At 29.2% G+C, this 18329-nt stretch overlaps 1 protein-coding gene across 1 annotated transcript; it reads right to left on the bottom strand.

The window, feature by feature from the left end:
- Positions 1 to 322: 322 nt before the first annotated feature.
- On the bottom strand, positions 323 to 11117 carry LOC111032759 (solute carrier family 22 member 21-like). Its single transcript, XM_022313208.1, has 10 exons — positions 10959 to 11117; positions 7017 to 7263; positions 6840 to 6946; positions 5213 to 5367; positions 4311 to 4479; positions 4049 to 4211; positions 3816 to 3910; positions 3476 to 3690; positions 1090 to 1271; positions 323 to 976 (listed from the first exon to the last, which is right to left on the bottom strand). The coding sequence occupies exons 1-10, from the start codon at positions 11096 to 11098 to the stop codon at positions 827 to 829; spliced, it is 1623 nt and encodes a 540-aa protein (XP_022168900.1). The 5' UTR covers positions 11099 to 11117; the 3' UTR covers positions 323 to 826.
- Between the last annotated feature and the right edge of the window lie 7212 nt (positions 11118 to 18329).

The raw sequence follows: 18329 nt of genomic DNA, 5'->3' as shown, positions 1-18329 counted from the left end.
TTAAAGGTTTAAAGTTTTTCGAATACACTGTCAATTATTTAAAGTTATTGGGATAGGAACAACTGAATAACAATTTGAAATTTCTGAAATGAATAAAAAAATATTTAAGAATAATTGTTTTATTAGTTTTTACATCAAAATTGTCAATACATCAAATATTTTGTAAACAATGATTTTTTTCAAAATAAAATATTAACTAAAATTACTAAATTTTAACTTATTAATAATCATAGAATAATAGTTAGTAGGTCTTTTATCTCTCAAATTGAATTATGCTTATATATTAGTATAGTAGTTTTATGAGTATTAACTGTATCAAAATAAAAATCATAGAAAAATATTATTGCTAAAAGTAACAGTTCATATTATTATGTTTAGTGTTGATATACCATTGTCCATTAAACACTTGAGTATAATATATGAACAATACACAATACATGGCAGTATGTAGTAATTAATAATACATAACAAGTAATGATTTATTCAATTTTAAAGTCATGTTATTAATCCATATTTTATATCACAGAAATGTTGATATTATAAAAACACACGAAAAAGGGTGATGAAATGGAGTTTGTTGAGATATTAGTTGGGATCATTACACAATGTTTCGACCTAATTCGTATTCAGAGGGTAATTTATTTATTAATTTTTAGGTATATTATATGTAATTCGTATATATTCAAAATAATTCATTATTTTAAAATGTGTAAATACTAAGTGTACATTACTTATTACATCCACAGTTAATGAAATTCGTACACAAAAATTATGTGGACATACAGATTATATAAACTTGTTACAATACTATTACATGAACTATAAATTATTTCAACTCTTCAGCCGATTCAACTGGTCTTACTGTGTGGGATAAGCTTTTATCTTTTGTTTCCGGGAACAAGAAAGACGTTGCCCCAGCCACAGTCGATATGATTCCGAACAATAAGATCGGTACGTATTGTCCAAAATAGGCACCCTGTGAGACAGTATTTAAATAATTGTATGTTTGTGATGTTATATACTAGTCATAATATTTTTTATGTGAGTTTATCATATAATTTAGCTATCAAAAAATGTTCATGTACATACCAACAACGTCATCTGTGGAGCGAATAATACACCCAATCGACCGAACATGGAAACTATGCCTATCAGTGACATACGCATTTCGGTTGGGAACATTTCTGCGGTGAATATGTACAAGTTGTTAAATGCCATGGTGATTGCATACTTGCTGCTCAAGAACAACAATAGTTGCGCCCATACATAATCTGTAAATTAATAACACGTAGGTCGTAGGTACATTTTGTTGCAAAGGCCACTTAAAACATAACCAAATTGGTGTATTATTTAAAATTTGTATGATAATATAGGTATATATAGGTATATATACTACGTAATATCAGAGGCGGCTCTTCGGGGGATACTTTGAGACTGCGTCTCCCCTTAAAAAAATCCAGCTACTCGTTAATAATAATCTACAGAAATATTTTTATTTGAATTGAAAATATATTATATCGTTTTCATCGTTCATTATTAATTATTATAAATCGAAGGTCATGAAATTGAAAACCTTTTAATAATTATCTCGATGGCAATACTATTTTAGTCTTCCTACGACGGTCGCCGGTTCAGTGAAACAGAAGCAGTTTCAATAATAACATGTATATGTGTATATATATAACATGGCATGGCTGGTTGTGCAGAGGGGGCCGGGGATAATAAGCCACGTATTATAGACGATATAGAATCCGAGTTCACGACATTAATTGCTGTGTCGCTGCGGCGTCGTTAATTAGTTTTAGTCTCCGTGCATTCATTATTTAATAGCTATTTAACGTTTATCTATTTAATATTTATTGGTTTCGACATTTTTATAAGTATAATATGTACTTATTTTCAAAATTCACATAAAAACCAAATAATAGAATTTTTACTAAGCAGTGGTTTTAATGCTTTAACATATGAACAAAACAATGTATGTTATACAATTAAAGTCTCCTCAGAATATTAACTGACGAGCCGCTACAGCATAATGTCTTACCTATACGTACTAAGACCAAAATTGAACTATGTACTATTGTATCATGTGCATAGTGATTTTTTATACGTATCGATTTCGAAATTTCCCCTATTATACCTGACCGTCTCCGCCATGGTTGAAATATTTAAATATTACAACCATTATAATAGTCCTCAATCAAAATCGTTTTTCGTATGTAATCTTTAGCATTGAATAAGGTTTAATAAGCATTTTAAGTCCCCCAGCGCCGGCGATTCTCTGGTACATGTTATTACTTACAAAATATAACATAATATTTATTGTCTGTTTCAGGCGTTTCGACGGACAAAAATGACTTCGTGGGAATATGGATAAATCGTTAACAACTGAATATTTTCGGATTATTTCTTTTTTAACTGATAAACGATGACATTCTACAGCCCTCATCAAAATCCTATTTTTTATTTGATTTTAAATAATAGTATAAAATATCTTGTAAATAAAGATAAAAATTGTCATTTTTTTGAAGACTTATTATTAAGTTTGATAATAAAATATTGAACAACGGAATTCGTTGATGGCTGTTGAATATTTTCCTGTATCAATTGAAAACAAAATAAACAAATTTGGTCGATTCTAGAGGGCAGGTTAACTATTCCCGTAAAATGTGTTTTAGAGGACAAAATCACATTATCGCCGCGCAACTAAAAACATCCATTACATGTATAAGTGACATACTCAATGACAAGCTACATTCAGATCCTACGACACAGCAGAGCGGTTACCTACTTTCCTTTTTTTTTTAAATTACAATACTTATAATTATATTATTATAATCATAGGTAACATGTTTATTGTCCACGTTTTTTACTTAAGCTCATGTCTGTTTATTTATCTAAAGACATTTATTTATGTATTCTATTCCAAGACAATTGTATATTGGTAATTTTAATTTAATTCATTCAACTTAATTTAAAGTTGAATGATTTTCAATTCATTTCATCAATGTATAAGTTGTTGATTTTTAAAATAATAGACATGGTTGTGAGCAAAAATTTTATTTTATAAACTTAAATAGATAGCTACTTAGTTTTATTTTTAACAAATAAAATTGTGTAGTTGGACATTTTTTAAGCCTACTATCAAATTTGTTTTTATAAAGTTACGTAATTTAAAATCAACTTGCTTATAAATAAACAAACAGAATATATTATAAAATTAAAAATGTAAGTACCCGTAAGAAATAAACTTATGTAGGTACAAAAATAAAATGAATTATTTGTATGTTATATTATAAGAGATGTAAGTTAGAATATTTTCTTGAATTTATGCTTATACAATTTAGATAAGATAATATTTTTGCTTGATGCTTGGACTATATGTATCACATTTTTAAATATTTATAGATAACACGTATATTATCAATAAAGTGAAGTGAAAAAACTATTCAAAATTATGACAGTGTTTGCTTACCTGTAGATATTAAGTTGACCATAATACATCCTACGCCACTCAAGAAGAATGCAAACGCTTGGGTAGGTCGTCTGGGAAAGTGTTCCATGAAGTACCACGATGATAAAAATGCTGGTATCTCTACAGCGTTTACAAGCATAAAGTTCAAGTATTTGTTACCGGACAACTCCACTGAAGTTAACGAGAGGCCGTAATAAACTAATGTTATTGTCATCCTGTAGTCAAATAAATATATTGAGATATTTATTCACATCAAAACGAGAAGGTTGAGACCATTTAATAATTGATTATATAAATTCATACAGGTATTGTATTTTAAATTAGTAGGTACTATACTAACCAGCAAAACGAACAGTTGACTACAAGTATCAAAATATCAATTGAACTAAATATTTTTTTCAATAATCTACAACTACACACTTGGTTATTGTCGAGCTGAAATGATTTAGAGAAAAATATTAAGTTAATTAATTTATATTATTATACAATCGAGGGTTATAATATTTTAACGGAGTTATAATTCATAAGTGATGTATATATTAAAAAATAAAATATAATATTAACTATTAATACCGTATTTGTTGCGTTGCTACTGGCTATAGTGTTGGCGATCAGAGCTTCTTTGACGCAAGCTGGAAGTGTATTGCCATTAGATTCAGCAATTTTTGATAGAACTATGGCCATTTCTTCAATTCGGTTTTTGGTTTGAAGCCATCTTATGGACTCTGGCACATACCTATATTAGAATAGTATCCAGACAAGTACGTTTAAATGTTATATATTATGTACAATGAACTTGTGTTTGTGTACAATTGTAGTAATAACTAATAATTACCAAATATATCCTAATATAAGTAAACCGGGTAAGTTGACTACCCTAAGCATTATACGCCAATCAAGAATCATGTAGGCTGAAAAACCCATTATAACTGCACCCATGGGATAGAAACAGCCCATCAAAGTACTCACGGTAGCTCTCGATTTTCGACTGACTAGTTCTATACCTAAAATATACATAGAAATTATTTAAAGTTATAACATTGATGTTTAAGGAACCACCGAGGCATTGAATCCAAACCAAATTTATTTTCAAATTTAACAGACCCAAACCAAATTAAACTTGCAATTTATTATTTAAGCCACAAATGAACTTCAACAATTATTTCAATTAATAATTGAAAAATATTGACAAAACAAGTATGAAAAAAAAATTTTTTTTCTTTTTATATTCAAATTTTTTTCCATTGGTTTGACTTTCAAAAGAACCATAATAGCATGGGTAAATAGCAGACTACATTTGACTTTTGGTAGGTTAACCAATTCAATTGTTAACAAATTAATATATTTTATAATTGAAAAACAATAATATTTAAACTCGATGTGATGAGTCAAAGATTTATTACAAATTTTAATTATAAACGGCAAAATCGGGGAAATGGAATTACTATTTGAAAATGTGCCTTTAAAATTTCACATTAACCAGTGTAGTAGGTTCAATAAACAAATTTTATCCTAAGTGTATACTTGTGAACCTGAACCAGCCCATTTGAGTCCAATAGGCAAATTAATCAATAGCCGAGAGTAAAATTAACGGCAACTACTGTAAATGTCTATAATATATATTTTACAACCTACAATTTTTGAAAGCTCTACATTAGTTAAATTTAGTAATTAAATATAAATATTTACAATTTACTTTGTAGCGTATTTCGTGATTACGGGGATTTGATTTCTTACCTAATACGAAGGTGGCAGCATACACTCCGCAGGAAGCCATGGACTCCAAAAATTCGCAAAGTAGGAATGAATAGTAATTGACAGTGAACGATTTGAGCGTGCCGAGTATGGCCGATGTAACTGACCCCAGTATTAACATAAACTTGCGTCCAGACCTTCATATTTATAAAAATAAAAGTATCTATATAATTTAATATTATAGAACAAACTAAGTATAAATAATAGTCCTTTTTTATAAAAGTCACATTTTATTACGCTAAATAACAACTGTTTTTATCTTATAGGTGGAAAATAAATTGAAAATGTATCTTAAGAATACGATTATAATTGTAGGATTTTTTTAAAATTATTTAGGAGTGCAGTCTTGATATGTGTGATTTTAAATATGCAGAAGAAGTAATACTTATTATTAGAAATACTTTGGGACCTAGGTGAAATGTGTCAATTAATCGATTGCTTTGAATAAGCGATTGGTTTGACTTGTACTATAAAAAAAAATTGAAAAATACATGAAAAATATATGCGTGTATGCATATTTAACTATGTAGATATAGTTTAAAAAAGTATAGGTACAAATGTATTTATTTTACTACATTATTTAAAATATGTATCTGTTGAAGTTTGTTTTTTTATGTCGAGTAACTCCATGACCATATTTTCGTACAAGTAATGCTGTTCAAAACCTATGTACAGGAAGATCATTCTTATATGTATAGATACTGTTCTTACGATAAAGTAAAAATAAACATAACAACAGCAACAATAAGATTAAACGATTAAAGTACACTTGTTATTACTAGTTATAATAACTGATCGTCTTCATATTGTTTCAATAACTCGAATGTCCGTGTTGCTAATAAGTGGCATCCGGTACATACTACTTACGTCCGAAATAATTATCAGTAGGTAAGTTACGTATCGCAAAAAAAGTTCAAATAGGGTCATAGCCTATTTTCGCCCCGGTATACCTTTTTAGACAGCCTAGTTGCGTCCAAACATAAATAAATCATAAGCATTCAGTATTACTAACTATTACTAACAGAATATAATATATATATTAGCATATGATTCCACCACATTTGATTACATTACATTAAATTAACACATCACATTAAAAAAAAACAAGATTATAGAAACTATTTATAGATTATGTAAAAGACATGTTAAAATAATTGTGCATGGTTAAAAAAATATTTTATTGTAAAATTCTGAATTGTCAATTAAAACTATAATACAATTAATTATATGCATTTTTAACTACAACATAAAACGAGTAAACTGAAAAATGTTCTAAAAAATGTTGGTTGAAATTTGAATTTTGTAACATTTGTATTAGCTTGAAATACTGATACCGAATACTTGATTGTTAGTCGCAGACATAACATAGACAATTTACACATTATTGCCTCATAATATGAACAATATTATTGTAACTCATAATATTTATGGACGGAACTCGGTGGTGACTTTAATGTCAGGTAAGAAAAGTAATGTGGTTGAGTTGAGTCCCCAAAACGGGCAAGAGCAATACATTTATAATTATGTATCTATAACATCAATGTATATTCTACATGTCTTACAGTACATAATATAGGCTGTAATATCTGTACTATAAAAATACACTCACTTGTCGGAAATATATCCTGCTAAAGGAATGCCAATGATCTGACCAATGCTATTGACGGTTCCCACCATAATGAGTTTCCATTTGTTTTTCTCGCACATTATACCAAACTATGTTTACATAATGGATATTTTCAAAGGTGCATAGTGAAAATATATACAATTAAGAAAGCATACTTACATCGTTCACTATAGTTCTTTCAGTTTTATCAAACACCCATTTGTTGCACTTCATTTTAGAACTGAGGTTGAATGATTCTGGATTACACGTGCTATTGGCAGAGATACCTGTTCTGTTAGTCCGTGGTTCAAAGCGGTACATAAGACATTTGTAAGGCTCATTAGAATTTTCTTTAAAAGGTATCGCTTGGTTTAACCAGTCCGGATTATATGTTGAGTTGTCGGTGTCGCACTGCGGGATTTCGCATCTAAAAGAATTATAGTTACAGTAGTTAGTATTTACGTTGATCCGTACATACATTTATTTAAAAATATTCCATAGGAGTTTCTAGTTGTATTTCTTTCATAATCTTAAGAGGACGTTACACCACCATGTGTTGTATTTGTCTTACAACATAAAAAAAACTATTCTACGCAAGACAACTTTAATATACTCAATCTGTATATATTATAAAATTACCAAAATTCCACTACATATAGGGAAGCACTTTATCTGTGTGGTAGATTTTTTTATTATTAGGATAACATAAATACAACTAAAGTTATCAGTTTAGTAACGTTCGGCTTTTTTCATTTAATTACTATAAATTATTGGTTACTACTTTTAAAGAAATAAAAAAGGCCCAGATAAAGTTTTTCCTTGTGCGTTGTAGAACTTTGAAAATTCTACTATAAATACGAAGGGAGTATACGTTCATGAAGTTGGCCCTCCGACTTCGGACTTGTGCTAATATTTAGCAACCTGTTAACTTTTTTTTATTAGTATGCGTGATATTATGTAAGTTTAGATATTTATAATTATTTTGTTGTACCTTCCTGAAAAATTGAATATACTGTACTATGTTTTGTTTCTAAACGTCTAAACAAATGAATAAATATTACAAATGTATTATATTGTGGCTGGCCCACAATGAGATACGTTACCCTGATACTCCTGTCACAATTTCCATAGTAAATTATATCATTAGTTAGTAACCAATTCGCAACCATTTGTAACCATAAATTCGGAATTCGTAACTTCATTTTGTATGTGGAAAATCCAACTTTCTAATTGGAGTTCTGCTGTAACGTTACACCAGCACCCCAATTCAAGGGTATTACAGTTATTAAAACCATAATAGTACCACTGTTTCCCTGAATCAAATAAAACTTAGAAATAAAAAAAAAATGAGTTTTTCACATACAATTATATGTAGTTGGATTCCATTCTCACATCTCAGCATTACGCGATAAATTAAATAAGCACGTTGCTCACATTGTGTAAATGATAAAAAATATTATGATTAATAAATTACTGCAATTACATAATAAGCTGTTATCGTTAAAGTATAATACTATTATAGTCGGATGGTATAAATTGCATACGGTCAATTCATGAAAGTCCATTTAACCATCCCCAACCCCCCAATTTAAAACTTAACATTTTTTTATCATTTGTTTGTAGCCGGTTTGTATTGGTTTTTTAAATCAAAATTTTGGCGGGGGGAGGACGCCCTAATTTTGAAGTTTTATCCCATTAAAATTTTTTGATTAGGCTTTATTTCATTGAATATGATTTGTTTAAACAAATTACATTTTTTATCGAATTAATATTATACATAAATAATATTTAATCATTAAAATGATGAATACAATTTAGTCATGAAAATGATTTAATTTATAGAACTGATACTTAAATATAACAAATAAAAATATAATTTTTAAAATAATACTAAGTATAAATGACACATGAAAATTATTATTAAAATAATTGGTAAAATTGTTGATAAAAATTAATCAATTTACCCGTAATTACAATTTTAATACTTTTTATGTATCAACTATATATTTTTTTTCTATCTATTTCTCATATTAATTCGATAAAAGTTGTAATTTGTACAAACAATAGAGAAATCTAAATTCAATAAAAAGGACAAGTTGATTAAAAAAATTTAATTTCTTACAAAATCTAAATTAAATTTAAAACCTAAATTCAACAAAAAAAAAAAATGGGTAAGATGATGTCGATCTACTGTAAATTAGGTGTCTAATAGGAAATCGCTGTAATGGATGGTATTAAATTTGAACTCAATGATATCAATACATTGTATACGAAAAACGATTCTGAGCGGACTAGGTTGTCAGTGTAAGATATTTTATATTGTTATTACTTATTATTAGTATGGTAGAGCCGATAAGTTGAATTAATATTATTCTTAAATTATCAGTGATTCTGGAAAAATATTAAACATACTCATGTAAAATTGGGCTGTTTTGAAACCGAATTACAACAATATGAAAAACTATATTCTTTGTGTTAATATATTATATTTTAAGTTTAAATTTGAACTTGAAATATCGGTAAAAATAGCGGTATTTATAGATGTTTTAGATTTTTTATTTACGGAAAAATCGTCTTAATATAATTGCTATTGTTACAATATATCAAGAGTCTTGTGTTAAATTGTCACAGTGACCATATTATGCAACCATAACTTTTTGTTCGTCTAACTATGTGTTTGATCGGCGTGTGGATATGAATTGTTGCGAGAAGTAAAATTCTACAATCTATCTATATATTAATATTTTTTAAATATTTTGGTTGATTGGTTAATCGGCAGATCAGGTTTAAAAATGCATCAAATCGAATTTTAGTATATTGCCTACCAAGGTGGCTGTCGGTGAGTTACACTTATAGCCACGCATCGGCACGTACACAATCAAAATAATTAATAAAATTAAAATTAAACATATTATTCATATAAAGTGTGCACCTAGTGGGGTCCTGAATCCACCGCATATCCTACCTGATAATATACTGCACACATTATCACAAGCGAGTAGTCTCATATAGAGTTGGCATTTTTAAAGGCCAACGAAGTTCAAAGGCTCAGTTAGGAAAGTTATAATAATGATATAATAGATCTTTGAATCGACACGACACTACGACAGTTAATTTGTCTACTGACGATCGTACGTAGCAACGGCTGCAACCGCTATATTTATGACGTAGAAATATTTGCCAAAATTATGAACTACAAACTATCATAACATTTTTATGAAGTTAAGAGTTTTATGGAAAACACCGAAAAAAATTATCGAAAAATAATACTTTTGTTATCGATATGCGATAAACGTGTTTAACTATACAAATTATAATTACAACTATAGAATCATTTTTTAATAACAATATGTGTGTTGTGTATAGAATCATTAGAATCATTTGCAAATATTATAAATTATTTTTGTTTTATTTATAATTCAACTACTAATACTATTTATTATGAAGCACTTGATAGCATTAAGTGAAATAAAATTTTTTCTTCCTTAATACAATGTGTGTTGATTTAAGAATTTCATTTTGTGAAAGCAAAAACTACACACGGGGAAGCTGGGTAATTCAGCTAATTTAATAAAAAAAAAAAATTAGCTTTTTATTTGTTTAAATACTGTTATAGGTACTTAACGAATTATTTTCCAATTAAACAAATAAAATCTAAGATATTTATATACATATAGGAGACCACCCCTATTCACTCATCAACACCCATACCAAACTGTTGTGTATAGAGACTTTAAATTTTGTACAGAGGTTCCTTAAGCAATTCAGAGGAGCACTAAGAAAGGATGTTTCAAAATTCGACCTCTAAGGGGGTAAAAAGGGGTTTTTTAAAGTAAATAATATATAATATACGGGAAACGCCGTGGCGGGACAGCTAGTATGTATATAAAATAGTATTTGTATAATATATAGATAATATTAAATTACAAAATCAATCATATTATATACAAATTATACACTAATATTACAAATATATAATATACCTTATATGCATATAAGTGATTATGTACAATACATGTTTCAATTTAAACTTAATTTGTAATTACTGTGTTCAATTTACGGTCAGATTGATTAATATACTGTATAAATATGTATAACTAGGTAAAATGTCTCCAAGTTTACCTGTATTTAATGTCACTGGCTGTAATGGCATAACTAAGTGGTGATATGTTTGAGTACATGAGCACGAGCCCCATTAGAGCACATACAGTCACTTGATATGAGCCCAATCCAAAGTTGCTAAGGATCTCGTCTAAATCCATTGTGAATCCGGAGCTTATACTTCTTGATGTGTAAGTACTATAAATAACAAAAAAAAATAATTATAAAACTATGTCAATATCATGAAAATCATACAATGTTTTACATGATTCATGATGTAACATTGATTTAAAACAATTAGATTCTTATATATTCTAAACTCATACTAAAGAGTGTCAAAAATAAAAAAATTCTAAAAAGCTATGTCATAAAAATGTGATATCAAGTATAATATAATATAATTTAATAAATCACAATATTTTATTTAACCTAGAATGCCTAGTTTCTCTAATGAAGAAGTTCATAACATTGTTATAGCCAAGGCTGGTATTGACAATGTAGGTAAAAAATGAATAATCCTAATGTCTTATAATTTATAATAATTATTAAAACACCATGTTCACTATTTTTTAAATATTTCTATGAAAGTTAAAATGTACATTTATTTATTAAGATACTTATATTAATTTTTTTATATGTATTATTTTATTTTCTACAAACTGAAATAAATGATGACTTCGCTTTTACAATTCAAATTAATTATAAGTGTTATTTTGTTTGCTTGATAATGATAAAGTTAATTATATTATTAATTTATACTAATTTTCACTTTTCAGTGTTCGGGAAGAATGTGTGTTAATTCATAGTTAGTGTACTGAGATTATTACATACAAATACAGTGTTAACATGAAAAATATTCATATTTTTAGAGAATTTGAACGTTTTAGATACCTCATGGTGATTAAATTAATATTTAGAGGTTCATATAAAATAAATTAACATTTTTTTAATCTAGTTAATAACACAGTTGTACCTACATACAAATTTAAAAAAATGTTAATGATTGGTACATTTTTACTATGTTTTTCATATATTGTTATAGACTCTAGTACATCCAGTGATGCCTAATTTCTATATATTGTAATTTATTGTGAAATAAATAATCAAATAAACTCATTTATTTGTTGAATAAACATGTTCCTCTAAAAAAAATTTTGATTGTGAACGTGAACGAGTTCAGTTTTAAAGTGGAATTTCCGAACACTGCTTTCTCGCATTATTTAAATTGGAGACAATTATGTATTATTAATAATTAAACAAAATATTCACAAAATTGTATGGTGATAAAATTAAAGGTAATTTTTGTCTCTATGAGATTTTCATTGTCATTATTAGTGTAAGGAAATGACTTAAAATTAATTTTAGCAAGATTCAGCATGTGGGTATAAGGTATTAAGGTAGTATAGTTTGGTACCAATATTACAAAATTAATAAACAATTTATTTTAATATTATTGAATCAATAAGAAGGTTGAAAAAAAACGGGTAAGTGGACTTATAGAATGTAGATAAATATTGTTGTGATTGCATACATAACATAGGACGACATATAGTATTTTTAGATGGCATACGACTCTAGTATTTATTGCGTATATAGCATACGACACAGCTACCAAACTATTTTTTTTAGGAAAGGTAGCCAAACTTATAAGGAATCTTGTATTAAATTTCTAAATCTGAGGTATAAAAAGTAAATTTTTTATGAATTTCTAACTTAAAATAATTTGCTAATTTTCGTGATTCTTACGAATTTTATCAAAATTCTACTCGTAAATTCAAACACTCATAAACAGTTATTGTGTATCAAAACTTTTTTTGTAATGTCCATTAACAACAACTTACGAGGAACTATTTGTGTTACACTTACAAGTTTCTTGACAGAGAAAAAGTTATAATCTACATTAGTTTAAAATAAATAAATAATAATAGGAATTTTCTCATGGCTATAAATAGTTCAATACGAATCTAAATATGTTAACAATTGTATGGTGTACAGAAAATTATAACACCAGCAATTAGTGAACATTTCATGTATCTACTGTCATTTTTTTAGAGTTACACTAAAAACCAACATTGATATTTTTGAAAATTGGTTTTGCTTAAAAATTCCCGTTTTTCCTTAATTTTTTGTTTGTTTATCCTGTCGTTATTGAAAACTATTGGGAATTTTAAATTTTGACCTCCGGAATGCACCAACTAGATTCCCTTTCTTACCAGAAAAGATGCTGTTGAAGAAAATCGAAGCTTTTTACTGCTCCAGACCATGATGAACTTTCACGTCATTTACATTAATGTTGTTAATGGACATTAGAAAAATAATAGTATTTTAAGAGCGTTTGAATTTAGATTTTTGACAACATTCGTAAAAATCACGAAAATTAGAAAACTATTTTGTGTTAGAAGTTCATAAAAATGTTTATATTTATATTTAAGATTTAAAACTTTAATACATGATTCCTTATAAGTTTGTCTACGTTTATCAAAAAAAAAAAAATTATTTACCGACATGTCAAATTAAATTTTTATTAGTGTTTGAAGTTGAAATTTTTCCAACTTTTTATAATCACTCGATTTCTCATGTAGTGATTTTCTTATTTTGTTTAATTCAAAAATTAAATACTGTAGACATTTGAAATTTACACAATATGTTTTTTTTTAGCAATTTATATATTTTATAAAATATTCAAAACATCCAAACCGTTATGACGGACACACAAAAAAATATAAATAGATAAAAAAAACACTCATTGTAAAATCAATACATAAATCGTTCCGCTCAAAATCAAAAATTAAGTTCAAAATGCTTCAAATGTTATTCCCCGACATTTTACTATTTGCCATTAGTGAGTTTTCGATCCAAGACGACATTAGGTAACTTCAGCTGATATATTAAAAAAGAAAATTTCTAATCTTAAAAATAAATTTGTTTTACAGACTCGGAAACTTAGTTATTGGGAACGACTTTAACGAAAACACAAAATCATTTACCAACGACTCGAATACATGATTCAAAGGTTATTATGGTACTATCTATTTATCATAGATTAAGGCTCAACAAAAACATATTAAGAAAAATGTCACTGTTATCGTAAGGAAAAATATTAATAATACGTACCTATAATAAATGAACTGGAAGATCACGACGTAAACACACTTGTTGACGGTTGATAACAACTAGTAACTACTAACGAGTGACCAGTGAGTTGTGCGTATGATAGGGCCTGTAAGTCTTAGTGTGTACAGCTAGCAAACAGTGTAGCCAACGTTACTCGCATGTACGGTGGTCGGTGATATTAAGTATACCCTTAGCCATAGACGTAAAATAAAATATATCACGAATAATAGCTGTTGTACACTTTTACATACAATATTGAATCCAACAGTTGTGAAAGAGAGGCAGACTATGTAAGTCTATTATATGCCTATGCTAAAAATCCATAATTTATGGATATTATATATTGAATATCATCCCTGGTCTATTATATTATATGCGTAAGCCTCTAGCCATAGACCTTATTCTAATGGACAAGAAATTAGTGTATGGAAAACTTAATTTCGAGGGAGCTCAATCTTTACTCGTTTACTTAATGTGAACATATATAGCTAATTGTATTTTGTAATCACGACAGCCTACATCACTGTGAGAGGTTTGCACGCAGTTTTGTCTAGTAGTTTAAGGTCTATGGGTCTATGAACCTAGCTCGGCATATTCATAGCATATATGATAGATAATAGACCTGGAATTTATGGGCTGAGCTTTCTTATTCCCTCGCCTATTGAACTCTACAGCCATTGTCCGGAAAACTGTAAGGTAAAATAACATGGAGAAAAGAGTTGTATTATTTTACTCTCAATAGGACCGGGATTTTTTTAATAGTACTATCAAGCCTATGGTTTTTTTTATGAGTTATTTGATGGATACAAATGACAGTTTATTTCTTTATCCATCATATTTTACCTAAATCTTGATTCTGATGTTGGATGTATTTTTTTCTTTAAAAGCAGTTCATCTATAACAAAATCTATGACATACAGACGATTTAAGGTATAGTACACTAGAAATGACAAGGTGGGAGGGTGAAGGAGGATAGCCCTTAAAATGTTCCCCTGTTATCATCAACTCTGGGTTGAATGTTTTCAGCGTTATTCATGGTGTTATTTGGAGCCCTTAAGTCCATGTTTCATACAAATGATGTTATCAATTCTCAACGGCCATTGTAACCTCTCGAACTTGACTCTCGGACATAATGGCCTCGGCTAAGCTAATCGTTTCCTGTCCATTATATCTTAGTCAGTGGGCATGGATAATAAAAACGTCGTTAATTGATAATGAATTGAGGTAATTTGCTTACACTTATGTATAATATGATTTCATATATGTGGATATTGATACTTGATATGGGTATATTGTATACACAATACAGCAGAGGTTCTCAAACTATGGGCACGACTATATTTTTAGTGGGTCGAGTAATATTTTTAAATTAAAATTTTTTTAGATATGTGTTTCTTTTCGTCGATATTTAATTTTAGTTTTATCACAAATCATTATCTGCGTTTGTGACAATTATGAATTTACTGCAGCTGTGTCAACACGACGCTAGCAGATTAGTAGTTAGTGAAAAGATAGCAATACATTGTTGTAGTAAATTCATCGATAAAAATTAAAAATTAAATATATTGTTCTTCGATTCAAAATGATTCTTTTTTTATTTTTATTTGGTAACAACAAACAAAAAAAGGTCATTGATGTTATTGTGGGCCTCAAAAATAAAAATGTGGGTCGTTCCGTATCAAGTTTGAGAACCTCATCAATTATCTGGGCTCAATTAGAATCATTGATCCCCGCTAATAAGACGTTAAGTTCTATTCATGTTCTTATTGGCAGAGACACAAAGAACAATATACTCATAGACAGAGCATAATGGTAACTGCCAAGTCAACGTGTGTAACGCTGGTTGTGTTGTTTCACACTTCTGTGAATGTGAGTAAACCACGCTAGTTTTTGTTTAGTTAAAAACAGCATAAATATGTAGTTATTGTATTATATCATGATTCGTGAATATTATTTCTTACAAGTCAAAAAAATTAAACTAATTATGAATGAACTTGTATGAATTATTAATAGTAATTATTCCAGTACTGAGATGTGGGGGGGGGGACGCAATTTTTTGTTAAAGTAAAATTACAATATTGGAATCACTGTCCTCCATGAACTTCGATAGTACTATCTTAGTTTGTGCACCCCAGAATGATACGTATAATATATTCCATTATCAGACATACATGTAATACGAAATATAATAATATCAGGATCTGTAGAATTATTAAAAAAATTTGGGAAATAATTTTCTCTAGGCCCCTCTGGATCCGTCCCTGAACTATTCTGGTTTTTAATTTACATTGACTTTAGACTTATTATGAATAATAATATTATATTATTAATACATCATTGTAACACAGTTTTCCGTGACCGCACCTCCCAACCCCGCCAGCATGGCATCCTCTGTCTATGAGTTTAACTTTAAGGTCCACGCACAGACATTAAATTACTAAGCCAATGTTTCCCTATGGTGGGAAATTCCTTTCTAGGGATGAATTTAGTTACAGCAGGAAGCGTAAGGTAAATAGGTACTGCTGCAGTCATGCATCCCTATAATAACAAGACGGAGCACGAAAGTTCATCCAGGTGTTCCAGCAGTCAGGTGTCTACGTGAATGCGCTGCTCTTGGTGTACAACGTTCACTGAACATGCTCACAAGAATTTTTCGATTTTGCAATAATTTTAATTATATTTGATATATAACTGCAATTTCTCAATCATGCGACTGCCCACTCGGCCGTGCCTTATTCAAATGATCCGTTTACTATAGAAGAGACGATAAATAAGCTGCTATCGTCGTGCGCTAAGTGGCAGTTTTTAAACAAAAATACTTTTTTCTCTTTTTACTTTTTAAAATATTGTTCTTTTACCACCTGCTATTTTTAAATCAACACTAAGCCATTTAAGAAAAACGAACTAGGCTCAGTATTTGTTTATTCTACTATCATAGTAGTATAATGGTTGTATACAGATTACAGTAGCTACACATTCGATCACTCAGATCGGTGTGAAAAAAATCAACGGAATGTTTGCACCATATGATTGATATGGTTCATCATCCCGATGCAGGATAATATGGGTATAATTTATTCACCGGGATAATGAAACCTATCAATGATAATATGCTCAAACATTTCTGTTTTCCCTCCGGCTTGAGAGAGTGAATTTTTTAACATTCCACAAGACATTTATGACCTTCCAGGTCATAAACCTACCAATGTTTTCTGAAACTAGCCGATTTTACATAAGTTTCTATAGCGCCATAAATCAGTTTGTTTATAAAACCTTCAGTTACAAATTATACTAAATGATATCAAAATAAAAACAAAAATGAGCTCAGTGAGACAAATGGTAATTATTTAGCTGGGATATATTTGAAACTATAGATTATAAATGAATGTCCGGATTTCGTATCCAATCGATTACATCCCTATTAGCTGTATGGATATTATTTAGAGTGCCTTTGAATGCACAGATAGGGCATTCAGTTCCTATATGGGGGATTGTTTTCGTATCTTTTCCACAGTTACAAGAAGGAGTAGTATGTAATTTCCATTTATACATCATGTAATTACATCCTCTATGGCCAGTCCTAATGCGATTTAGAGTCACCCAAATTTGTCTAGGCAGATCAAAGCCTGGTTGTTTGAAAATTGGATTGGTTACAATGTTTTGTCCATCAGGGTTCTCTACCGTCAAATCCTCAAGCTATTTACCTCGATATTTTGCAGTAATAGCTTCTTTGCTGTTATAGAAGGTGGTTTATCCCAATTTAATCTTAAATTTATGTGTATCGGAAGACTCTTGTTATTGTTGATCTTAGTCCATTATTGGATGAGGGTTTGTTCTCTTCGGATCTTAGGAGGAGCTATATTGCTCAGTACTGTGAGAAATTTACAAGGGGTCGATTTTAAAGTTCACCTATGATTCCCATTGCTGAGTTGAACTGGGTATCATGTTTATTTTTGTGTGCACTATTTATCTATACCATGTGCAGTAATCCGCAGCTGAATATAATAGTGCTAGCGTGCTTTTGAGTAGGGTATTTGTATCAGTTCCCTATTATGTACCACTTAATTTGACCACTATACTATGACGGGTGTTTATTTTTGCTGATAGTTTGGCTAGATTGTTTTTGAACTTAAGTGTCCTATCTAATACGACACCCAGGTATTTAGGATAGGGGTTGTTTTTCACTAACTGCTTTTCGAACTGCATCCGTATCTCCTGGTTCGCTCTTCTGTTATTCAGATGGAAGAGGGTGATTTCCGTCTTGGATGGATTAGGTTT

This window comes from Myzus persicae, unplaced genomic scaffold (genome assembly GCF_001856785.1).
Source record: "Myzus persicae strain clone G006 unplaced genomic scaffold, MPER_G0061.0, whole genome shotgun sequence".
Classification (NCBI taxonomy): domain Eukaryota; kingdom Metazoa; phylum Arthropoda; class Insecta; order Hemiptera; family Aphididae; genus Myzus; species Myzus persicae.
This window is presented reverse-complemented; position numbering and strand designations above follow the sequence as displayed.

What these genes read in the sequence shown, in the direction of transcription:
- LOC111032759 (XM_022313208.1), bottom strand. Translation starts at nt 11,098, where the DNA reads ATGGATTTAGACGAGATCCTTAGCAACTTTGGATTGGGCTCATATCAA. An exon ending in TGCTGCCACCTTCGTATTAG is followed by an intron (nt 4,480 to 5,212) that starts GTAAGAAATCAA and finishes TGTATATTTTAG; the next exon opens with GTATAGAACTAGTCAGTCGA. An exon ending in GTAGCAACGCAACAAATACG is followed by an intron (nt 3,911 to 4,048) that starts GTATTAATAGTT and finishes AAATCATTTCAG; the next exon opens with CTCGACAATAACCAAGTGTG.